Source organism: Centroberyx affinis, unplaced genomic scaffold (assembly GCF_046629955.1).
Source record: "Centroberyx affinis isolate AG114_WGS23_722 - 3 ecotype Tasmania unplaced genomic scaffold, CSIRO-AGI_Caff_v1 ptg001521l_1, whole genome shotgun sequence".
NCBI classification, from domain to species: Eukaryota; Metazoa; Chordata; class Actinopteri; order Beryciformes; family Berycidae; genus Centroberyx; species Centroberyx affinis.
Window position 1 is genome coordinate 280,527 of NW_027279983.1, and position 25,294 is coordinate 305,820.

The window sequence follows — 25,294 nt, forward strand, 5'->3', positions numbered from 1 at the left end:
TAAAATGTATTTTTTGCTCTATATTTTATGGACATTTATGGCACATTATGCAATTTTGGAGCACAAGCTTCTTCCATGAGCGCAGCAGGACTATCCAGGTGTGTCAAAACAACAACCTGTCCACCAGGAACATCTGTGTCATCCTTCATTGTTTCCTGTATGATACATTTTCCATTGACAGGGCTGGAAATGCTATGACACACAAATGTACTCTTTCAGGTAGCATTTCAACAGAGATTCATTTTCACAGCAAATCATTGACACAATTCAAATAGGCATATTATTGTTAGAGAGGTCTCCACTTCACCTATTAACTCAAGAGGACATCCTTTTCAGTGAAGCAACTCAAAGAGGAGGGAGCTAACCCTGAAACGCTTTAAAAGAAATCAAGAATGGAAAGCATCATACGATAACTGGCATCTACCTAAGTAAAAATTGTCAGAGTCGCTGCCATATATTGAAATCCTTATACTTTATAGTAAAAGCCTTGGCAGTCTTCTTCACTTACATCTTTTCTGTGTTGTGCTGAGGAGATACACATTACTCTCTTAAAAGTACTGGCCAGGATGTTTGTGGATGAGCGGATTTTAACTCTGTTCAAAAGGAATGCCCATCACACCTTGACCTACTGGAGTGTTTTCTTCAGTTTTGGACTCTGCATTGCTTTTCTTGGACCTACAATATTGGACTTGCAATGTCAAACAAACTCAACACTAAGTCAGATTACATGGGTATTCTTTGCCCAGCAGTTCTGCTTGCTGATTGGAAGCTCTATCGGCGGTGTTTTCAAGAAGACGTGAGTAGCTGTTCATGAACTCACAGCTGGGGTGTTCTTCCCCAGATACTACAAGCAATTCTAATGTTAGATAAGTGCAGTTTTGTTTGCATGTTCATGTGACTACTGAGCGCACAAAAGCTGCCATGTTCAGCCCAGGAACTGTTGACCTTCATTAACACTGTTTTTGTTTTCTGTTTTTTCCCCTAAAGGTTGTTCAGTGCTCTGTCTGCCTTATTTGTCTCTGCTCTCGTCATCTCTGTAATATTTGCCATAATTCCCCTGTGCAATAATGTTATGTTGCTGGCCATTGCCATGGCTGTGTCCGGTTTGGCGATGGGCATTATTGACACCATCGCTAACATCCAACTGGTGACCATCTATCAGAAGGACTCCGCTGTCTTCTTGCAGGTGACAAAACCTGGACTAAAGCACCAGCACTGTATCTATAGAAGCATTCACATTCAATGAATAGTTAGTAGCAGACATTATAAAAAATGCAAGTAATGTGTCCACTTTTTTTCTTTCGCAAGATAAATAAAGCACACATCAATTTAGAATTTTTGACACTATGTTTAAATATATATATTTGTCCAGTTAGAAGCCAATTATACTGATTTCTTTAAAACAAAAACAAAAAACTAGTTAAGTAATGACTCTGTCCTTTTCTGTACTTTGCAGGCACTCCATTTCTTCATTGGGTTTGGAGCCCTGGTGAGCCCACTGATTGCAGATCCTTTCCTCTCAGAGACGGGCTGTGGGAACCACACAGGGAACGGGACTGAGATCATGCATCATTTCAGGAACATGCTGAGAAACAGTCCCATAGCAGAGCACAACATAACCCAGAGCCACCTGCCCCACGAAGCAGGGGAGGAGGAGTCCATTGTGCACTACGCTTTCTGGATCATGGCGCTTATCAATGTAAGACGCTGAATAGACTTAAATATGAGAGCAGAGTTAGTTTTTTCATGGCTTCTTGATTTACTGTGTCGCACTCATCCCAAGCTTATACCAGATTTGAGCCGGTCCCCAGAGATTATCTCCAGTGAAGAATAGTCTAAACACATCTTTTTCATTGGTTTCAAGATTGAACTTTGATTAAAATATGGGTGAAATTGATCTGATTATCATTTGTGTGCCCCCAGCTGCCTGTGCCCATCGCAGTCCTGTTCCTGATGTACCGGGAGAAGCTGATCCCATGCTGCCCCGGCAGCACCCCTCGTCTTCTGGACAAAGATGAGCTGGCCATGGAGAACCAGCAGGGGGCAGAGGGTCCGGAGACGGAGCAGAAAGAACACGAAGTTGGAGGTAGAAAACTAATAACAGTGATACATGAAACCCAAGAGGAAAAGTTTTCAAACAGAACTCTTTTTAAGATTCTTAATGCATACTTTCCCTGGGTTTTCAATCAGTTTAGCTAAAAAAACAACTGCCATTTTATATGCTATAATCTGTCATTTGTGAATGCTTGCTCTGTCACAGGTCATGGGGATATCTTTAGCTGTTGTCAGAATGATAACCTGCGTGGGCTGCCAGTATCCTTCTTTATGATTCATATCCTCGGTGGGATGGTGCTCTTCATGACCGATGGCATTGTGGTGAGTGAGGGGTGCAAATATGAGGGACATTATATGAATGATATTTAGGAATATCGTTTTGTGAATAGCTTATAGATATAATATGGGCCAAAATATATTTTTACATAAAACACAGGTAGCAGAACATATCTAAGGACTTACATTTCTGTTTTCAGGGTGCCTATGCAGGCTTTGTGTACACCTATGCCGTGGCACCGCCTATGTCACTGACCCATAAGACAGCAGGTTACTTGGCCAGTATCTTTTGGGCAGCGATCACTGCTGGACGCCTGGTGTCCATTCCTCTCTCATACCGCTTCCAGCCTGTGAGGCTGCTCATGTTCAACCTGGTAATGCCACTAGAGGTGCCATTGGGGTGCCATCACATTACAATGAGACATAGTCATCACTAAATTCCTGTGTTCCTGACTATATTCTCTCTCTCTCTCTCTCTCTCTCTCTCTCTCTCTCTCTCTCTCTCTCTCTCTCTCTCTCTCTCTCTCTCTCCTTTGTCCTTACAGGCAGGTGTCATTGTCACAGTGTTGATGCTACTTATCTTCTACACCAACAGTGTCTTTCTGTTTGTTGGGACCTGTTTATGTGGGCTGTTCCTCAGCAGCATCTTCCCCTGTATGCTTGCCTACACTGAAGACATCCTTGACTACCAGGGTACAATGAAGTAGCTATAGCACAGTAACGATAACACATTAATGGAGTTAACGTAAGAACATAATATGAAGCATCTCTTTCTCACTGCAGGATGTGCAACCTCAGTCCTGGTAACAAGTGCAGGAATGGGAGAGATGGTTATGCAGGTTCTGGTTGGCTCGGTAAGACTGATGAGTGTGTAGTTATCATTAGTGTGTATATAGAAATGGGGAGATCAGGGAAATGATATTGGCAAAAACAAACAAAAACCCAGTAGAGATGTAGACTGAAGTCCTAGTAGCTTAATGTTGCCGTCTCATCCCCAGATTATCCAGACTGAAGGCAGCTACAGCTTCCTGCTGTGTGGAATGATCATAGGCTGCATTGGTTTCATCCTCTTCTTTGGTCTCTTACTGTTCCACCGGATGCACAGAAACTACCTCACAGGTATGCTATTAACCAGCTTCCTCACACTGCCTGGGAATCAGTAAGTGTAGTTATGATGAAAGTGTATTGGCATTCATTTCACATTCTTCTTCATCCTCCCCCACCCCACCACCTCTCCCCCCTGCATCCCAACAGGAACGATGAAAAAGTCAGCCATGGTGGAGGAGCCAGCAGCAGAGCAGAATGGTTCTGCCAAAACAGAACAGAAAGAGGAGGAGAGCAGCTGAGGAGGGCAGCAGCTGTGTGTCGCCTGCCCAGTGTTGTTCTTTACCAGCTACTGGAGAAGATGGAATTGTTTGGAAAAGTATTACAAAAATATATCATCAAATTGACCACTATTCATCTTGCCTAAAAGACTACAAATGTTCAGTGTACCAAATCATGTCACTTTTATTGTGCTGGAGATAACATAACTCAATACTCACATAGCCAGTTTGCAAAGTAGATAGTTTGCCACTGTTAGAGATGATAGTTCAAACTTTTAGCTTCTTTTTCTTTTTTGTAAATCGAGGACAGTGTTCATCAAATATTGCATCAGTGTTCTAAATGAACAATACATAGATTTGTAAAATATAATAGTGATTATGTCAACAGTTTGCTTCTGGGAATATACTCATGCTGTATGAAGTTTTATTTGGGCTTCAGGTTCATCAGATGTAGAGTGATTTGATCATCTGTTTTAACTGTACTGTTTGTTTTCTCATAAAATGTTTGGGCTGTACTTATTTTCCCATTTCTTTGTGGATTCATTAATGAAAGTATACACACTGGATTATGTGTATATTATTAAGACAGTGAAAACATTGTATTGATACAGTGGACATAGTTTGAATATTTTTGATAGATACCATAGAGAGTTTATTATAATTGGCAACTCAGTCAAGAAAATACAACACATCTTCAACAATTCAAATGTTTATTTGATTGCTTTCAAAATTAACTACTCAAGAAGACAGCCTCAAATTTAACATTGTTACCCATCCAATTTGGTAGGAAGGACTTTGTACTCAGAATGGCATTACTATGCCTTTGAGACAGTTAACAAATCTAAAACAGAGGCATATGAACAGTTAACCAGTCAATCTATAACTTCGGCTTTAGGGCCAGTTGCAGCAAGAGCAGGCGGTGTCAAAGACCAGACCAGCGGCACAGCGCTGGAAGTAGGTCTTGCCTTGGCTGCAGTTGTAGAATTGGTTCTTGTTTGTTGGGTCTGGGTACATACCGCTGGCCTTTCCAGCACAGAACCCGCTGTCCATGCCACTGGTACCAGAGTCTCCACCAGAGGAGCCGCCACCACTGGAACCACCACTGGAGCCTCCACTGGAGCCTCCACCGGAGCCGCCACTGGAGCCGCCTCCAGAAGCTCCAGTAGTGGTGCTCATTCCTACAATTGGAGGAAGGGGAGTGGCAGGAGGGGCACAAGCTGAAAAAGACCAGAAATTACATTAACAGATTAATTTATCATTTAATGACCTCTTTTCTGAAAACGTCAATGTGGATTTCACAGTGATCACTGATGAGTAGGGTGTTAAGATACTCTTACACGCTTGTTCCAGGTTGAGGCCTTTTTTGAGGACATTGATAAGTGGGTATTTTCCCTGGTTACAGAAAGTGCCCATGTAATCGTCCATGTCAATGGTCCACACCATGGCTCCTCCAAAGTTGCTCTTCTTCAGCCAGTCAACCTACAGACAGCCAGAAGGGGGCATATCAGTTGTCATGGACCAAGCATTTAACAAGGTGTTTCAACTGAGGCCAAAGACATTGTAGCAACATTTATTGGTAGACTTTGATACAGTGCTTGATGATAACTGCAGCAATACATACATACAGAGCAAGAGACATGAAATACAAACTTTCACATGCATTTGCCACATCAAATGAGTTGCTATGGGGCCAGGGTACACTTTCACAAATGGCAATATTCTGTGCATCGCTTCCTTACCTTGATCTGGAAGCTCTTCATGTTGTCATAGCCGACCCACTGGTTTCCTTTGTAGGCATATGGCACATCCTGGGCCTGGTTCCAAACCTCAGTTGCTCCATCTTTCAAAAATCCACAGATCTGTAATTTAACAAAACACTGTATTAACAACAGCCAACAAACCCATTCATTTCCTCATCCAAAGTCATCATATTATGATGAACCAACCATTTGGCAAGCAACTTGTAAATGCTTTTCTCAAACATAACAGAAGAAAATGAATCAACACCAAATAAACATATTCTAATCCAGTCTTTATTGCTCCATCACAGAAATAAGAAAGTGTACCTCAAAGTAAGCCAGTTCTCCAGCCTCCTGTGTGTACTTTCCTGGAGTTCCAGCACCAGCGATGGGTGCTCCAATACCGTGGTTGGCAGGGTTCCTAAGGGTGAAAGTGTTGCCATAGGTAGGGAAACCAACGATCAGCTTCTCAGCAGGGGCTCCCTGGTTCTTCCAATAGTTCATGGCATAGTCCTGGAACAAAGTAAAACGGCTTTGGAATTACACATGTAGGCTATTGAACTAGACAACTTTCTGGATGATTTAATGTCACACATGTACTTGCATGTACTTACTGATGTACGTTTACAGAGAAAATGCAGATGTATTACTTTCACAGAGCCAATTCTGGCAATTAACATATTGTGTTTGGAGATGTTCCTCTACTCACCACATTGAAATAGATGAAGCCACCGTTGTCCTCAGGGCTTTTGTAGAGGGGACTGCACTCGCCTGTCATGGGGTCCCAAGAGCCGTGGAAGTCGTATGTCATGACATTGAGCATATCCAGGGACCTGGGAGTGGAAAACGCAAGGGAAGAGGTACCATGTGACCAATTAGCAGCTTAAAGTAATTAATTTTAGGGAATAGGAGTGAGGATCAGATTTGTCACATCTCATTATGTGTCCCATTATGTTGTTAAAATATTGTTAAAGTGGCACGCATTAAGGCAAGTGTGTTTAACACCTATATGGCTTCATATGCTTACTGGCCAATCTTGGGGATCTGGTAAGCAGAGTCAATGGTTCCCCTTCCAGCCGACACAGCAGCAGACATCAGAAGACGAGCCTTGTTGGTCTTCTTGGCCTCTTCCTCAAAGGCAGCTCTCAGCTCCTGTTGAATGTGAACAGATATAAGAGATTTACCATTGACCCAACTATAGCTACAGAAAGACAAGATTTGTAATATTGTCAGTTTAAGTTGTTCTGCTTTTATCTGTTTAATATTTATTCACTGGGGCCCTGTGGTTTTAGGGAAACACCTTGGAGCTTCATTGTAGCCCAGAGTTTTTTGCCAGGAAAAATTCCAGACAAGCTATAATGTATTTGACCTTCGGTTTTCCTATCAGATAAGATGTTATTTAAGCCTCACTGAGAGAAAGAAAAACTGGCAACCAAACAGAAAACCAGGCATGGTTAACACACCTCGAGGAAAACGGAGTAGTACTGCTTGTCCTCAGGAGGGCTTCCTCTGTTGGCTGGATACTCCCAGTCAATGTCGAGCCCATCAAACTCATACTTCCTCAGGAACACAATGATTGAATTGATGAAGGTCTGACGGTTGGTAGGGCTGGCGACCATTGCTGAGAAACTAATTTGGGAACAGAAAGTTATTATTGAAACACAAAATCCCCATCGCTTAAAGTGGCGAGTCTGCAAATCGATATAGATAGATCATCGATATAGATCATCTCACCCTGCAGAGCCAAAGTTCCATCCGCCAACGGACAGGAGAGTCTTCAGGTTGCCATTCCTGCCAAAGAATCAGACATTTTAGACTAAACTATTTTTTATTAGAGAGACTTTACAGAGAATAACATCGATTTTTTTTCTCATATACCCAAGGAAAATACACACACAGGCATATTCATAGAGAGTTCAGCGCACGCACAGTAACTGGATTCTTAGTGACTCACTTGTTCTTCAGGGCGTTGAACTGGCCGTAGAGCTCCACATCATTCCACTCGTAGGTGGCCAGCTTGTTGTTCTTCATGGTGGCAAAGGCATAGAGAAGATGGGTACACAGGCATGGGTCGATGTCATTGGGCATGTAGATGGTTGGGGGTGGTCTGTACTGCGCCCAGTTTGTGAAGTAGCATGACAGAATGAAGGATGAGCCTTTGATAGAAAATTGACATTTAAAGAAATAATTAGAATATATTCAACTGGTTATATAATGTAAGGACCAAACATGATGCAATGCAATTTCTGACTGTAAATAATAAAAAAAACACATACACACAAAAATGTGATATATCATTTTTTCTTATATTCACAAATATTTTGTGTGTGAGTTTGCTTACCAAGCTGCGCATGCAGCAGCAGGGCCAGAGCTGTAAGAATAAAAGTCACATGGTTATCTCCCACCAAAGGCAAATCAAGAGAAAAAGAATGGATGTCCAATTCTTGGAAGTGATCATCTACATTATAATTTCAAGAGCATTTTTCAACATGCAGTGCAGTTGACTTACCCGTCACAAACAATACTTTGCCCATGATTGCCTCGTACAAAGAGCTTGTCTGACAGGTGCACTCCCTTTTATACACACTCAATTTGCTCAAACTTTACTAATATGGGACATTTGCCAAAAAGGGGTTTATTTGCAAAAGATTGTTTCACAAAAGATTATAAAATGTGCTAACATAAGGAACAAGATGCGATTACCTATCATGCTTTCTTGTATATTCTCCACAGGCACACGGTGCCAATTTTAGCTTTCTCCTTGTGTGAAGGACTAATTCATGAATAGTCAACCAAAGCAAACACAGTACAAACACAAATTCTGCTGCAAATAGGCCATTAAAAAAACACATGTAGATGTTTATACCACAAATGTTTGTTTGGGATTTGGCTACAATAATTTCTGACAAAATATGTCTGACCTGCCATACAGTAAATATACTTTTTGCTGTTTGTGCCAAATAGTAATGAAAATTGTTATCTAAGAGCTCACATAAGGGAATTTAAGTATTTAGATTGTGGTAATAAATAAATTGGCAGCTCTATGCATGAAGATATAGAGAAACGAGATGACTAATGTGACTAAAATGCATTCATCTACGATTTCTTATCAAATATGCCAGACATGTCATGCAGTAAATATACTTTTGCTGTCCCTGCTGAATGGTGACCTAAAATATTATCTAACAGCTCACATAAACAAGTGCTAAAATTGCCTTTGAAAAGTATTTAGATTGTTGATATGTGATGATAAATATGTTTGACAACTCTATGCATGATAAAAGAGAGGGTTGTGATATGTCATAAAGAGGGATTTACGTTAGAATAGAAAGCATTCACAGGGTCAGTGGAGAACTTATCTAATCATTTTGCTCCCATTATAATGTAGCCTATCTTATCTCAATACATTTATGTAATATTGAATCAAAGATATGCTGGTGTCAGCGGAAAACATTGTTCTTGGCTGAGCTGGGGGCTGAAAGCAGAAGTAATTTGCTTGCTGTTCCATAGCAACCCTGCCTACTTTTTCATGGTGTGTCTCAGCAAAGACGTCAAGAAAATGTCAAGGGGTCTGGAAAAGGGACACCTCTGTTAATTCACTGTTTTGCTCTGGTTAGAGGTGAAAACCGCTCCAATTTAAGAATTCACTCAGGATATGCTTATGACATTCTTAGGACGGGTCAATTAGCACTTGTGAATTCCTTCTCCAAGCTGCAAATCAGGGAACCAAAACTATAATCTGTGATATAATTTACAGTAGATGTACATTCTGGAACTGCTCCAGTAAAAAGAAAAGAATTCCAGCATTGTGGCCTCATACAATGTTAGTCTAAATATTCACAAACCAAAACATGCTTCATACTCTAGTAGTGTTATTTGTTCTGCATGAGAAAATCATCCCCAGCAAATAATCTGGATTCTGTCACAGTCACTTTTCCATCTTTTGCAGTTCATTCTCTGTGGAGCTGTAGATCAGTGTAATGTCACATATTAGGAGATGAAAGCTCTTCTCTCTTGTTTCTGGCTACAACTGACAAAATGAAAGCTCACTAATAACAGGCTAAATTATCCAAGGCATAATAACAGCATCTGTCAAAAGGTTTAAAATATGTCATTTTTATACACAAAAACAGGTCAAATTTTTTCAAAAACAGACTTGTGTTTATCGATGGTGTAACCTTGAGGGTGGTTCCCCACCACCATGGCATGTGTCACCAACAAAGTTCTGTTTTTTCCTCCATGGGGTGACCCTTAGTCACCAAGAGTCAAACTTCAAATACACCATTCAAGTTTCTCCCTGGACTGTGAGACTTTATTTCCTATGCTATTACAATAAAATTGTGAATAAATATAGATTGGACAAATTTTGATTGGATTTCATGTCTTTAATTATGGTGTGTGCAGTTCAGTGTGACCTTGTGTTGGCTTTGTCAGCATTCAGTAAAACTCAAACAAAGATATGTACTTTACTGTAATCTCATACTATTGCTCTCTATAATGAAACTTTCCTTCAGATAAAGTCACTCAAGTATGTATTGCCATTTGTTGTTATCTATATGATTTTGTTTCCTACACTTACTATAAGCTTAATTTTACTTTTTTAATAACTTCTACAATAGTTTTAACAGCAGTAGCAAAAACAACAACAACAGCAAATTGCTCAATAACACAAACAATTAAATCCCAATTTAAGATGATAGTTTGTAGTTTTGGGTAATGTCCGTTCAATTTGAACTGGAACAAATAATACATCCTTTTTCATTCTTCTTGTAAGTAGCACAAAGTAATTAACTGTTAATGAGAAAAAACTCAATAAAGACTAAGATGACAAAGTAACATCAAACACAAAAACACAACATGAACTGTGACATGATTAGACCTAATGCCACTGACACTGAAGCCAACTCAAGTCTATAAGAGTAGACTGTTGCCAAGTCAACAGTCAATAAAAAAGTCATAGTCCATGGAAAGAAATCTAAAAATCGAATCTTTCTTAATAATAATGCTGGCAACAATGACGCCATATAAAGCAAATTGTTAAGTGGCACAAAATGGCAAAAGGAAAACAATTAAACTAGAGGAATGAAAGCCTGAGAAAAAGTCTGGACAGATGACATGTATGAGATACATTAATAGGGCAAAAGATAATATTGTTTGTCCCACAGCAAATAATGTTTGCAAACTAGATTATCAATTGATGGGCTGCTCAACTGATCAGTTGGGAACAAAACAGAATTAGCTTAGTTAAATACAGTGATGGATAATGTTACGGATGGATACACCATTACTCAATTTGTTGCTTTAGTTTAGGGACCTCTGGAGCAATATCTGGGCAGGAGAAAACTCGGTAAAACATATTGACTGTGCAGGCTTTCTCAAGGCTGCTGCTCAACAACAGGAATAAAATGCACGATTGTGAAAAGGAAAGCAAAATCTGCAACCTTCCTAATTCAACATGATCTGCTTTTCTCTTTATCCGGACACCAATCCACCTAGCTTTCTAAAATACCATTAGAAACAAGATGACTCAAGCTGGTTCAAGCAAGTTTCAAGCTGATTTACAGCAGTAGAGCGCAGTATAAAACCTTCAGTGACCTCTGACTGTCAGGTCTTTGGTGCCACCTGCTGTATGTAAGCAAACTGGACATAGTGCTTACACTGATGGAAAATATACACAACATGAGAGAAATGTTACAGTATGTGCAATCATCTTCAGATTGCATTCATACCACAAACATACACAAACATTCATGTCATCACATTGATTTACCCAACCACCAAGTGATTGCTCAACATGACCAAGGGGAAGGAAGAAGAGGAAGCCCTAAATACTGCACGCTATTCTTCTACTTCACACTATTCTTTCCATCTCCATCATGACGGCCTCTGGGTTATATGTCAACTTTCTTAATGGTAATGATCGCATTTTTAATAGCTCTCTAATGGCAGAATAACTTGGAAAGAATGCTTGATTTTATGTACTAATATAATGTGAAATGTTCTTTGCACTTTGCAGCTCCATTTCTCTGCCTCCTCTGGCTAATGAGGCATAAAGTGGACTCACTTCAGCTGTCGGCTCCAGCGGTGGTAAAAGCAGAAAACGGTGGATCTGTGACAATCTCTTGCCAGTATGACCCTTTTTACAGGGACAACACAAAGTACTGGTGTAAGGGACAGGTTTACGAGCTGTGTAAGATAGTGGTGAAAACACCCAAGAACAGACGCAGGGAGAGATGCTCCATCGTTGATGATAAGGACGCAGGCTTCTTCAATGTGACCGTGACTTCGCTCAGGCAAAGTGATGAGGGCAAGTACTGGTGTGTCATCTCCAGGTCTGGGAGGAATGTCTACACTGGTGTCAAGCTCCTGGTCTCCCACTCAGGTATCACCTCATCATGGGTCGGCTGGGGAACATCATCAAATGTGAAGCAATGCTATGGCAGCTACTTGATAGTGATGCTTTGATACTGATGTTTCAAAACTGACCCAGAAAACCACAAGTCTTAAATTCATGTAACTATGACTCTAAACTTTCAAGTTTAACAAGGAGTGCTTTCAAGACCAATATTGTATTGCAGCTGCTGATAGCTGATTTTGTGCCAATAGACAATAGCTTTGAATTTTTCCAGTTTTATGCCCAAAAATTACAAATATTCATTATTTTCTTTCTATTCTTTATAGCTGGCAGGGCAGAAAAGCATCTGAACAGTATTTAGACCATCATGGGACAGTAAAACTCATACAAAAGAAACTGGGTGACCCACTCTTCATATTCAGTGGTAGCTGTGGACAAACATGGCCGGCCAGTATTTGATATTTAATCAAAGGCAAAGAGATATAAGTCTAACCCTGTTGTAAAACATATTGCCTGAAGATGTCAGTTCTTGATTTTAATGCAAGGTGTTCTTTTTCACAGTAATGACGCCTACCAACACCACACCAACCACTGTAGTGATACAGGAACACAATGAAATAAGGTGAGTAGTCATCATGTCAATAATATTGCTGATAGTTTTACATTGATAAAACAATAGTCACCCTATATTAACCAACAGTAAACATGAATAAACAAATAAGCATGTGAACAATAACATGCTAAACCCAAAGTAAGATAATTCTAATCTCAATTATTGATTTTTTTCTTCTTTCTTTTCTCTAGTTGGTGGGCAACTCTACGTTGGATCCTTTTCATTTTAATGTTGTGTTGTTTGGCAGCAACACATATTGCTGTGTGGAGGATAAATACTGTGCCGAAAATATGTCAGCGCCAACCAACTCACTGTCAAAACTTTCACGTCTATGGCTCAAATTGTGACGATACCACTTAAGATTTACCTGCACAGTAACAATTCATGGGTGAATTGCAAACACACACACGCACACGTATGCATTCTGGCAATGCACATTCTACCAGTGTCTGGAATAAGCTGAACCTGTTCGTCGCAAGAAATTAAACATCAAATTAAAAAGTGACTTTTTTACTTAGTACTTTGCTGATTGAAACCTCTGAGGCTTGCAGCTGATTTATATGCACATCTCTGTTGGATGATCATGGAGGTTGTTATTCCATTTGTGTCGAAACCACGTTTGTCTGGGTTCATAGGAATTTCAGATAAAGCCAACATCCACCAGTGTTGTACTCCAAAGATCTAAAGTGCAGAAAAAGAGCATTTCCTACACAATGCCCTCATGCCGATATAAGGGCTCAATTCTTGCAAAGTGTTGGTAATAAAAACGAAATATGGACAACAAATTAACTGTGCGATGTGCTTTTCTCCCTTTTATTTATCTTTTTAAAGGAAGGTTTGCTGGACAATAGTCTTCTTTACAGTCATACAGCTACACACATTCAAGTGAATAATTTTCTCAAACCCATCTAAACTCAATTTATCCATATTTTTTTGGTTTGTTTTGGCGAAATAGCAATTTTAGTCTGAAATAAATATTTATGAGATAAATTAATAGCATAAATTATACTATCAGACTGGTGTAAGTTAATGAGGATATGGTTCTTTAAAGGAAAAAAACATAATAATGCTTTTCTGAAAATATTATAGATTTTTATTTATATTGGTGGTGGTTTCTTTGTTATGATCACTGACTGGAGGACAGTTTACTTTTACTACCTTTCTACCTTTTATTTGCCACAGCATCATAAGTTGTAGGTGACTGTTAATATGTGTGTTTTGGTCATAGCACTCTGAAACTTGGTTAATTTGCAATTCAGTTATTAGTTCTATTAGCAGCAGCAGCAGCAGCAGTAGTAGTAGTAGTAGTGGTAGTGGTAGTAGTAGTATATACATTTGAACTGGACATTTTCTCATGGTACTTATACTCTTCGGTGGCAGCACTGTGGATGAGGCAGCGCTCAGATTCAGATAAGGAAAGGAACCAAGGAATAAACTGAGGAGGGACTGAGGAGGTTACGTCACCGCTTCTGCGTCTAAACTCTAAGTGTGTCAAGTCGGCCGCAGGTAACCGGAATAATACCGGAAAATACACTTTCAAAGTAAAAGCATAACATTTGTCACTGGAAAAATACAAATAATCGGGATGTACAGGACAAAAATATCGTAGGAATATGAATATATGATGTGAAAAGTATATTTTTGGGGAAAAAGGACAATTGTATTTAATTTAATGCTGATTCCATCTTGGAATCTTTAAAAATTCGTTGGTCCTGTCAACCGTTGCCAAGCATGTCAACACCTTTATTTGGAAAGTATGACCGGATATTGTTTATATTGTGGCAGACTTTACGCTGGTGGAAGTCTGGACTTGAAGCTCAGCTCCTCACTGAAGCAAGTTGCTGCTGCCAACGCCCGGCGAAGCAGAAAGCTTTGCAGATATACAGAGGGATACTGGTAGGAAATTCAAACATTTTCTATCATTTCCATCTGCAATTATTTCACACATATAGCCATACTTTCAGATATTCGTTTTATGTTTCGCCTTGCTAACAGGAAATCAGTTACAGCAACTATGCTAGTTAGCAAGCTAACGTCAGCCGGCCGTCTGTTTGGGCTTAGCGTTAGCTAGCTAACTAGTATTGGCTACGGTTGCTAGCATCAACTTGCTGACCGGCAGCCAAGCCGTTATTCTTTGTTAATCCAACAACGTTACATGTTTGTTATACGCTCAGTGTAACGTCGATAACGTCATTTTGCGTGATCGATCAACTACCTCCTTCACAGGCACAAGCAAAGTAGCTAGCGATTAGTCAACGTTGTCATTAGCCAACGTTAGCTTCGCGTCTGCCATGCAAGACAGTGTTGGTGATGGGGTGTGACACTTAATCCTGGGAAACATAACGTTAGCCCTTCTTCTTTGAATTCTTTGCTCAGCCGAGTGTGTCATTAGCAATTAGACGAGGCATACACTGATCATCATTTCAAGGCTGATACTCACATGATGCGAAAATATTAATGAGCTATCATCTGTCCTCTGCCAGCTATTGCAAGCAGAACCAGAAAGCACAGAGATGCAGACTATCAAGTGTGTTGTGGTCGGTGATGGAGCAGTGGGAAAAACCTGCCTATTGATTTCATACACCACCAACAAATTCCCCTCCGAATATGTACCAACAGTAAGTAGCCTAAGTTTGGTGTAATTTCACGCCTAGATGGATGTTGACAATGAGATTTTTTGGATCTGAACTTTTAATTGAAATCATTAAAGAAACACACAACCCTAGTCATTAAATATATTGAATGGGCACTCTGACATTCTTTTCATTCTTTTAACACAGGTGTTTGACAACTATGCAGTAACTGTAATGATTGGGGGTGAACCATACACCCTAGGCTTATTTGATACAGCAGGTAAAACTATTTTTTCTTTGAAAGTCATTCCATAATTGATTGAATGAAGTACAGTTTTTAGTTTCTCACATGGTAAGTTAATTTGTGGTGTCGTCTCTTTACAGGTCAGGAGGATTACGACAGGTTACGACCATTAAGCTACCCTCAGACAGATGTTTTCTTAGTCTGTTTCTCAGTTGTTTCACCTTCCTCATTCGAGAATGTGAAAGAAAAGGTAAGTAAATGTTGTTGCCTTTATCACACAAGCTGAAATTAAAATTTCTTAAATGATTTACTCCACATTTGTAACAATCAACTTGGTACTCTCTACTGTATTAGAATTATGAAGTTCTACGTTTAAGTTTATAGATTGATTGATGACAGTTGGAATCGTAACTCCGTGTTGAAAATAACACTAAACATTTTGGATTTTCTGTAAATATGTTATTGTCTGTAAGTATGGTACCAAGACATTCATGAAAGAAATGTAATTATCGAAATCCCATAACATCCTGTCATGTATGAGTCCAAAAAGGTGGGTAAATAAGATGTTTGGATAAAAAAACAACTGTAGGCCTATATAGTCTAGCTGGACTGCTATCATATTGCGTTGCAATGAAGAAATGCAGGTGCTGGTGCTGCTGGTACCTCAAGTCTGCTGCCTGCTATAGAGACATCAAATAGCGCATGTCAATTATTGCACCTTGTGCATTCAGGCTTGTGTGACAACACCTGTCTCCAACATTTGCTCCATTTCTAGTCCCCTGTAAGCCAGTCTGTTTCTGTCAGTCTATTACAATATTTCCCCTCCTTGCTGCTTCTGCCGCGTAACCTTCCTGCCGCCCACTGGGCACTGGAAGCCATTTTTCACAGCACATTGATCCTGGTCTTCTTATCTCAGATACTGGTCCAAATAAAAGTATAAAGCAGGTGATGGGGGTTCTGTTTATGATGGTGACAATCATCTTTTTTGCCAGAATTATACTGTCATCAAAAATGATTTCATAGCATTTTTATGAATAATGTCCTACATGTAAAATAACTTTAAAATTAGCGTGTTTTCCTTTTGGTGATGAGCATTTTGCCTTTGTCTTTCTTACAGTGGGTTCCTGAAATAACTCACCACTGTCCCAAGACCCCGTTCCTGTTGGTAGGGACTCAGATTGACCTGCGAGACGACCCCTCCACAGTGGAGAAACTAGCCAAGAACAAACAGAAGCCAATCACCCCCGAGACAGCAGAGAAGCTGGCCCGTGACCTTAAGGCAGTCAAATACGTTGAGTGTTCAGCCCTAACGCAGGTAAGACATTGCATCTAGCAACAGTGTGTGTTGTTAGTATGGCGAGCGTATGCCTTAAATGTCAGTTAGTTGCCTAACCATGGTGAAATGCTTTGCTCCATCTTTTGCTAACATCTTTTGCTAAAAACTCCATCTTGGATCTAACTCTCGTGTTGTCCGCCTTTCTTTCTCCCCTCTTTCCTCTTTCTATAGCGGGGACTGAAGAACGTATTTGATGAGGCTATCCTAGCCGCTTTAGAGCCCCCTGAAACTCAGAGAAAGAGAAAGTGCTGTCTGTTCTGATGTCTTCTTGAATCTTGCTTTGCCTCTTGATTGTCTGCTGCTTATTCATCGTAAAGAAATGTCTATTTGTCACTAAAATAACCATGATGCTCTTTTAAACTTTGTGCTCATTAACTTTTTTTTCCCATCTGTTCATGTTTGCTTTCGTTTCAACTTGGCCAAATCACAATTACCCATGCTGCCTTGGGCTAAACGACAAGGGTGCCAATCTTTACTTTTCCTTTCTGTTCTCAGCACCTAGTGTGCAAGTTTACATGTGGCTGTACGCAACTGAGTTTGTTTTTAACTTAAATTTCTGTCATTACTTCAGTCTTTAATTCTTCAGTTTTGTTTGTACCCCTACAAAGCATTTATGCTATGTGCTGTCTTGGACAGTAATACTGAAGTTATTTATTAATTTTTTTTACCACTGCAACATCAAACTTTTCCATTGGCTTTTGTCTTAACTCAGACAACTTGATCACGAGGGGGAGTCTTGTATTATGTTATTTGAATAAAGGAAAATTTTGATTGCCCTGCTCCAGTTCTAGTCAACTTTCATTTGCAATCAGTTCCCTGAACAAGTTGTCAATTTGTATTTGAAACATAGCTCTGTTTTGAATATGAATGTTTTGTTTCCACAGAAAGGATTAAAGAATGTGTTTGATGAGGCAATACTGGCTGCCCTGGAGCCTCCTGAACCTAAGAAAAAACGTAAATGTGTACTGCTCTAAGTTTCGGACCGGCCTTGTCTCTCCACACCAGCTCCTAAGTCTAGGTTAACAGTATTGAAGAATATTGTTGTCCTTCATGAAGTATATGCCTCTTGATAGACTCTGTGAACCCAGATATCTATTGGATATGTTGAACAAGATTTTAAGATGTAGTACCTAGCGATGCTGTTTGAGATGATTTGAGACTTTCAAAATGGTCTTACATGATATGAACACTGGATGCGAAAAATGTAATCATTTACTATGAGTTATTATCAAACTGTGGTAGACACTTGCAAACAACTGTTGAGTTTGATTACAGTATGTTTACAGTTCATTCTGGTAGAAGTATAGGCTTACTGCTATACTAGAACAATTTTATGTAACATCTTGAAATGGTATTTTCATGGAACCGCTGTTGAAATGATGTTTGTGTAGTCTCATGGACTTTAATGATTGGCAGTTGTGTTGTCCATTAGTGACTGATTGAGCTGGAAGAGGCACACAGCTCCTGACAATGATGGAGCAGTGAGATGCTCTAGTGCCGTCTTAGTATTTCCTACATCTGATGCTTCTCCTTTGCCTTTTCCAATGCCAGTCTTCATGCCATTCCTTTTTTAAGTTTTTTGTTCGTATTGTATATGCATCCCTGGCACTTGCAGCTCAGTTTTTTTTGACAGTGTATGTTATTGTTTAATTTTCCATTATTGACTTGGTTTCTGGCAATAGAAATCTTGGGGAAAGTCACAGAATTTGAAAATTGCGTTTTCCAAATCTAGAAATGTTTGTGAAAATTATAATTTTCTTAACGGTTTTGGAGAAGCCCTGGAGATTTAATCATTTATTTTTTCACTTGGTCAAATGTTCAATGTCAAGTAATCTCTGAAGGAGTATGACATCTCTAGGCTGTGCTCCATGTTAGTTCTAGCTTGCCAAATCAAAACCTGGGAAATTTACACTTGTCGGAAAAAAAAATCTAGAGATGCTGACAAATAAGTGGTAAATGTATGGAATATGAAAAAAAAAAAAGAACGCTCCATTGGAAGGTGAGCATCACAAATATTTTTGGATTGATGAGCATTTTACACATTATTTCAGTGATGGAATGTAGTTACTGTACATTCCCAATTTGAGAGAAATGAAGCACAAAATTGTCTCTAAATCATTCATTGTTTGTGATGGGCAGGGGTTAGCAAGGTCATGGCCATGTGTGTCCTGATCCTCCAATCAACACAAGTTGAATTAGTTGAATTTTGTCGGGTGTGTTTGATTCCTGGTAGCTTTTTTTTTTTTTTTTTTACATTTTACTAATCGGCTTACAAACCCAGGAAAGTGTACCAATTTGTAAATTGAACAAACTCAGTGCTAAGCTGCTGCACCAGAAAGTCAGATGACAAATTCTGACAATACTTGCTTTATGAACTGCTTTACACTCTCTGAAATTCTGTAGACTTTTGAATGAGAGAGCTTGTATTATTTGCAATCGTGTCCAATACTATGGCTACACCTGTTCAGTGGGTTTGATCTATAACTGAGAACAACCTCCTAACTTATTAATTGACCAATGAAAACATGACATGCATTGATGATATTGAGATTCGGAGAGGCTGAGGTGAAGCTGAAATCAAATTAATGTTGATAAAGTTACTTTGTAATAGATTTGAATAAGTTATCTTAGAGTGTTTTTTTTTTCTGTTTGACTTAAAAATTGTACTGTATCTTGCTTGTGATAAAACATCACAATAAACCAGTATTATGAATAAACCTTAATTGAAACATCTTATGTTGTTGACTGACTTGATAGTTAGCGAAACAAGGTGACAACCAACCTGGTCCAATATAACAGTTTTAATAACTTGTATAAAATGCCACAGCTGGCATGGAGAAGAGAAATAAGGGAGGGAGTGCAAATGCTAAAAACAATCAAAAACAATCACACTTTTATATTAGAAATGTCAGCATCACACCTTACAGTTAACATACAGAGCAGTGCAAAGAGAAAACATTTTAAGACTGATAAGTTTAAACATTTGTGCTGAAACCTTGAGCACAGTAACAGAATCATTAACAGAAGGAATCCCTTATGATCTGAGGGGAAGTTTAGCATTTTGTTGTCCCAAAACGATGTGGCACTCACCGTGACCCTAACCAGACTCAATGAAGTTTCCTTATTGTCAGTAATGAGTAGGAAGTATTTTATTCTAAGTGAAGCACCTTATTTGGGATGAGCAATCACAGGTCAGGTCACTGTTACTCCGCTGTGCTGCTCCCTCAGCTGAGAGCAGTACACACTGACTCATCATATGACTTCACATTTGTCATCATCACTTACACTTACAGTGAGTACAGTGAGACACACCAGATAAACAGATCAAATCCCTTTCTTCATAGACTTGGAAACTTGGAAATGGGCGTGTGCTACTGTAGTATACCAAACTACAAACTGGACTATGTTCCCAAGGCTCGTAATGGCACTCAGGCCTGTGAAGCATGTATCCTCTTTGGTTAGACCTCACTGCAAAGATATTACTGCAAGGCTGTTATGGGAGTGTGGATAATTATACACTGGCCCCCGTTTTAAAATTACCAGCCATGGTGTAGTGAACAGTAAAATTTCCATCCCTGTTAACCATTTTTTAATGGTCTCTGAAGGTGCTTTTACTTTCACAGTGAGATATGCATAATTTAGGTGAAGTCAGCTTCACACTGGTTACAACTGCTCTCATTCTAACATTTCCAATTCCACTTGTGTTGCAGCAAATCTGTTGCAACTATTCAAAGTTCTACGAGTTTGTACGACCCTCCTTGCACCAAAAGTGCGCCGTGCTAAAGGCATAACATCATGTCTTCTCAAGACGCTGCTGTGGACAATTACATTGAAAATTACATTTCATACATTGAAAATTATATTTCTTAAAGAAACAGACACATATATTCAAGCTTTTATAGCTGCAGCAATAATCTTTCCACATTAAAAATAACTACAGGTGACATAAGGCAGATAAGACTTCAATAGGTGCAGTTTCAGGCAAAGGCAGGAGGTAGGAGTTAGATGAACAGCTACCTGTCTACTGATGCTGCCAGTAGACAGGTAGCTGTTTGCCTCCCATGAAAAAAAAAAAAAAGGCTGAGGTTAGCCTGCTGCCAGCTGTCTACACTGGCAGTTACCAGCATGACTGAATGTTTGGTACTCAGTCAAGTTAGTGTTTGGTGACAGTTAAAATAAGTAGGCTGCTGTGTCTACTGAGGAGGTAATGTTAGCTAACTCTATTCTTCACCATATTGGATAGCTTGCATCTTGTCTAAAAAGTTGCTTTGCATGGCTCATTATTGTACTGTAATCAAACAGGTACTGTGCTGGCTTTTTGTATGTACTTTATAATCATCATCTTTTCAAGCTAAAGCCGGTGTTGTAGCAGGGCTTGGAGGAAAAAAAACAAAACACACTTAGCTCTCAAAAAGGACCAGTGCACTGTAAAAAATAAATGACTAGAAACCAGATGATATCAGTGCAGTTAGTTGGAAGGAAAATACAACTACATAAAACACTGTAATTCTAAGATGGAAATCATAGTTATTGTTTTTATTAATGAGAAACAAGCCATAGATAGATTGGCTGAAAGCCTACTGTAACTAATAGCTCTTCATATCGGATCTGTCTTCTTTTTAAGCACCTGAGTCATTCTTTCTTCATTTTCAGATAGCCTTTTTGAAAGTTACTAGAAATTAGTATTGTGCAGCTGTGTTTTTAAAGAGTTTTCCCCCGAGGGAGTATGCCCCCGGACCTCCCCAGCCGAACCTGCCCCCCCCAGTGGACAACTGCTTTCTACGCCCATGACTGATGGACAAATCTCAACGCAGCTGTCAGTGACCCGAACTCCATACCATCCTGCCCAGAACTGCGTGTCCTTGCCTCCGTGGATAAAACGGATGTATCGCACTCCTGGTCCATAGTCCTTGAACACATGGGTCACCTGAAAAAATAAAGATCAGTAGGTAAGAAGTCTATTGCTGTCCTTCAACACGATCATATCCATTAGTGCTTTATGCTCATCGTCAATACCTGATTCCATTGCTGATCATTCCACTGCTCAAAGTAAACCGTCTCAGGAGCAAACGTCTGGACAGGCTTCTTCTTGTGATTCAGCAACTCGACACGGATCTCATATTCACAGCCACAATCCCATCGTGGTGCATACCTAGAAGAACACACACACACTTTCAAATCAGGAATTTGTCTAGTGTTATAGCTTTCATTTTTAAAACCCTTTGGCTGAAAAAAAAAAAAAAGTTTTATCAGAAAGAAATAAGTTATTCCCATGTTTTGCAAAGGTTAAAACAGATTACTTGTTAATTCAGTCTAAGCAAGGATAAAAAACAATGTACTCATGCTTAATGCCTATATACACGGCACACTAATGAATATGGGCAAACACTATATAATGTCGACTCAGTTCTTAACACTGCAGAATAGTTAATTACAAAAATCTGGGATTGTGCACATGCCTGATTAAGAGTGCCATCAATTTAAGAATTAATCAAACTAGCAGTGAGAGTGTATTTTTCTTACCAATCAGATATTTTGATATCAGGCTGGAAGTGGTCCATGAATGAGGGGTTATAGCCCTCCTTCACCAGGTCAATCAGCTGGGACTTCCTACACATTCTAAAGACAACAGAACATGTGTTGAGTACTTTGCAGTATGAACACACAGTTGCCATATATTTGCTGTACTTCTGCTGCTGCATACTCACTGGTAAGAGGTCACAAAGACTTTCTGGACGGTCTCATCTGGATGTGGCACCATCGCACCCTCTACTTTCCATTTATCGCCGCCATTCTCCAAAATCTGCCAGCCGTTTAATATTTCTGTAAAAAAACAAGGAGGTGGGTCATGAGAGAAATCCTATTGGTAGTGGTCATTTGTAGCTCAATGGGAAAAAAAACATGGCATTAACACCACCTGGGTTAAAGGTTTGATTCCCATTGGGGCCACCTACTAAAAATGTTTGGACTCCTGGTGCTGTAAGGCACTTTGGACAAAGGCATGTGTTACTTAGAGCAGTGATTCTCAACCTTTTCCATATCAGGACCTAATTTAGTTCACATTAGGGCTACGGACCCCCATTTGATGAGATTTTGTCTCTCCGGAACAAATCTGACAATATTTGTATTGCTAGATATGAACTATGATCAAAACAGTCATTCTTCTACATTCTCTAATTGTGTTAACTTCTTGGAAATTAAATAATGGTGAAGTTTAACAATCCATCAATTTGCTGGGGACCCCCTGGAACCCCCTCAAGGACCCCTGGTGGTCCCTGGACCCCACGTTGAGAACCACTGACCTACAGCACTGTTTGCGCTTACAGTACAGGACAAGTACTGCACAGTGACTGTTCAGTTAAGCTGGTGTTGTGGATTCTTACGTTGCCCTCTGGAGTTCTTCAGAAGATTCCGCCTCTTCTTGCACAAGAAGTAAAACAATCTCCAGTCCGAGGGTGTTTTGGTCGCGTCGCGGAGGTGATATCCCTCTCTTCGACATCTCTCCCTCCACAGAGATTCGCTGTCAACCAAATCTTTCCATTCGCGGCACACTAACCGGCAGACACACACCACCTGATGGGGAGCAACATTCATGAAGATCTCCTCCAGGACCTCCAGGGGAAGAGCAGGGAACAGACCTGTGGACTGGCGAGAAAACAAACAAGAAGCACATAAACTGAAGCTCTGGCTGACCATTATCATTTTCAAATGTAATCACAGGTAGCAATCACTGACTTGGGATCAATTCCCCCCGCTGCTTTCTTAACTGTAGCCTTTTAAATGATCTAACTTCAGCATTTAGTCTCAGTTTTAAAGGAAAATATCCACCCTAAAACACTAACACTGTTAAAAAGCAGCTATTGGTGATGTGCCTTGCATTTCTGAGCCCATTTTGCTGTTTGTTGGTGTATTTTTCTTAGTTCTGTGAATAACTGGCCAAATGTAGATGACATCACATTGAGATACTTCCATCGCAGCTATAATGGAGTTTGATAGCAGAAAATATTTCAGCAATCCAAAGCCTCAATAGACCAGAATGCAATGCAGCCACAAGACATGTGTTTTGAGTGTGGGGCACGACTCTCAAACCCTCGCTCTCTTGCTCTCACTATGCTATTGCTCTGTATAACCCCCCACTGAATGCAACAAGTTCACACCTGTTCTCTGGGGGTTTCTGAAAGTCATTCTGGGAAATGTGGGAAATCACCAGGGTGAAAGTAGATGAGGCGATGAGAGTAACTCCTGGAATGCACCCAGCATCACTGAACAGTGTATGAATATCAGAGGGTGGATTTTCCCTTTAAAGCTGGGACAACATGGCAAGACTCGAATGATAGAGTCCGTCCCATTGTGTTCTACACTTAACGTCTAAAACATGGGCGAAATGAAAAAAGCCAACAGAAAACTAGTTTTGTTACAGGGCCCATTTTATCAGTACTTCTAACCAAAGGCACTTGAACGCATGACAAGTCGTATACCACTAAAAATAGGAAGTAGGAGCTTAGAAGCAGCACTTGAACGCAGCACGTGTGACTCACTATTATGGGCAGCGGGCCTTCTACATGAGCAGCACAGCTCAAAGCGCTCTATATGGAAAGGGAACATTTTAACTCACTAAGTTCAGTAACTGTGTAATCCCCTGTCAATGTTTGTCTGTTATCAATTAAACATACAGGCTGCTGGCATGCAAAGCTGTGTGACAGTCACACCTGTTGGGGTCCTGCAACGCTACTTACATCTGCAGGCTGAAGCGGGTCTACAGTGTCACTTGAGGTCGGATTCCGGCTCTGACTCTGATTTGGGTCTGAATCAGAAGTACCAGCACTGTGAGTTGCACCCATAGCTCTCTTCCTCATTCCTGTGATAGACGCAGGCTGGTTATGTATTTGCAAGCAAGATAACACAGGGCAAAAACGGTTACTGCTTCAGGCCGATGCCCGAAAGACACGGAAGTCCAGTTTTCAGCAAAAAACTGCGCTCTAAAGTGAAATAAACATTAGACGTAGCGTATCAGTCGAGATTTAACTTTACAACAGATTTAAAAACTGTGAGAGGCCCGTGCAACTCCTCCAGTTTCTGAAATGACAGAGGATCACGTTCCTTCTCGACGTTGTTTATGAATCACCTCTTCCTTGAAATGACGTTGAAACCAAGGTGAGCTCGCTTTGTGTCCGCCCACACGCCGGGCGCGCGAAGCTCGCCCAAGATTTAGCACAAACTCCGCTCGCTCGGTCGACGCTGTATTAAAATACGAGCTTCGATGGCTCAGACGGGACTTCACAGCTTCAGATAAGGAGACAATCTGATATATTGTACCCAGCCTGCATTGCTACATAATGTTTGTAAGGTTAAACCGTTATTTTGATCATTACATGTAACTTTGTTGTATGGATGGTGAAGGTGAAGACCATTTTTTCTTTAAAATGTATTTACTCAGTATAATGCCAAACCCCACAAAATTAATCATCTCCATATTCCCAAGACATACTCCCACTCTTGTTGCTGCAACTGAGTCAGTAGTCAGGTTAATGTGTATCAAAACAAAAGAAAACAGTATTGTCCTCGCTGAGTGTGAGTCCAGTTCACAGTTGCCTACTCTCTTTCACTTCTGACAGGATAAAGTAAACACTGGAACAGCAGATACTGTAGCTATGGACAAGCAGTTTATACTGCTCCAGATGGGCATATTTCAACACTACTGTTAGTCATCCAGGCTTCCCACCTCCATTTGTCTTCTGAAATAAGACTGCTGTGAGAGGATTTCACCCTACCCTGGAC

General features: G+C 40.1%; 5 protein-coding genes across 6 annotated transcripts; 3 read left to right on the plus strand and 2 right to left on the minus strand.

Annotated features, from left to right (window-relative positions):
- The first annotated feature begins 566 nt into the window (after positions 1-566).
- mfsd4ab (major facilitator superfamily domain containing 4Ab) lies at positions 567-3,677 on the plus strand. The gene is made up of 10 exons (XM_071527357.1): positions 567-796; positions 988-1,186; positions 1,457-1,699; positions 1,924-2,086; positions 2,261-2,376; positions 2,532-2,705; positions 2,877-3,024; positions 3,115-3,185; positions 3,330-3,450; positions 3,586-3,677. The coding sequence occupies exons 1-10, from the start codon at positions 567-569 to the stop codon at positions 3,675-3,677; spliced, it is 1,557 nt and encodes a 518-aa protein (XP_071383458.1).
- Positions 3,678-4,547: 870 nt separating this feature from the next.
- LOC139650607 (acidic mammalian chitinase-like) lies at positions 4,548-7,929 on the minus strand. Its single transcript, XM_071527322.1, has 11 exons — positions 7,905-7,929; positions 7,737-7,766; positions 7,350-7,551; positions 7,130-7,186; positions 6,859-7,024; positions 6,423-6,547; positions 6,105-6,228; positions 5,723-5,908; positions 5,396-5,515; positions 4,994-5,135; positions 4,548-4,873 (listed from the first exon to the last, which is right to left on the minus strand). Exons 1-11 carry the CDS (start codon positions 7,927-7,929, stop codon positions 4,548-4,550), a joined length of 1,503 nt encoding a protein of 500 aa, XP_071383423.1.
- Positions 7,930-11,270: 3,341 nt separating this feature from the next.
- Positions 11,271-13,076, plus strand: LOC139650637 (CMRF35-like molecule 1). Its single transcript, XM_071527363.1, has 4 exons — positions 11,271-11,308; positions 11,412-11,777; positions 12,312-12,372; positions 12,555-13,076. The coding sequence occupies exons 1-4, from the start codon at positions 11,272-11,274 to the stop codon at positions 12,721-12,723; spliced, it is 633 nt and encodes a 210-aa protein (XP_071383464.1). The 5' UTR covers position 11,271; the 3' UTR covers positions 12,724-13,076.
- A 1,076-nt stretch (positions 13,077-14,152) lies between these two features.
- On the plus strand, positions 14,153-19,247 carry LOC139650628 (cell division control protein 42 homolog). 2 transcript variants are annotated; one of them, XM_071527351.1, is made up of 6 exons: positions 14,153-14,259; positions 14,847-14,981; positions 15,144-15,216; positions 15,321-15,430; positions 16,298-16,495; positions 17,401-19,247. In XM_071527351.1, exons 2-6 carry the CDS (start codon positions 14,877-14,879, stop codon positions 17,488-17,490), a joined length of 576 nt encoding a protein of 191 aa, XP_071383452.1. In that variant the 5' UTR covers positions 14,153-14,259; positions 14,847-14,876; the 3' UTR covers positions 17,491-19,247. The 2 variants fall into 2 exon arrangements, with proteins under 2 accessions (XP_071383452.1, XP_071383453.1); XM_071527352.1 differs by lacking the exon at positions 17,401-19,247 and adding an exon at positions 16,688-17,373.
- Positions 19,248-19,330: 83 nt separating this feature from the next.
- On the minus strand, positions 19,331-24,635 carry LOC139650624 (F-box only protein 6-like). The gene is made up of 6 exons (XM_071527345.1): positions 24,253-24,635; positions 22,900-23,161; positions 22,225-22,339; positions 22,040-22,135; positions 21,533-21,668; positions 19,331-21,443 (listed from the first exon to the last, which is right to left on the minus strand). Exons 1-6 carry the CDS (start codon positions 24,370-24,372, stop codon positions 21,189-21,191), a joined length of 984 nt encoding a protein of 327 aa, XP_071383446.1. The 5' UTR covers positions 24,373-24,635; the 3' UTR covers positions 19,331-21,188.
- Positions 24,636-25,294: the final 659 nt, after the last annotated feature.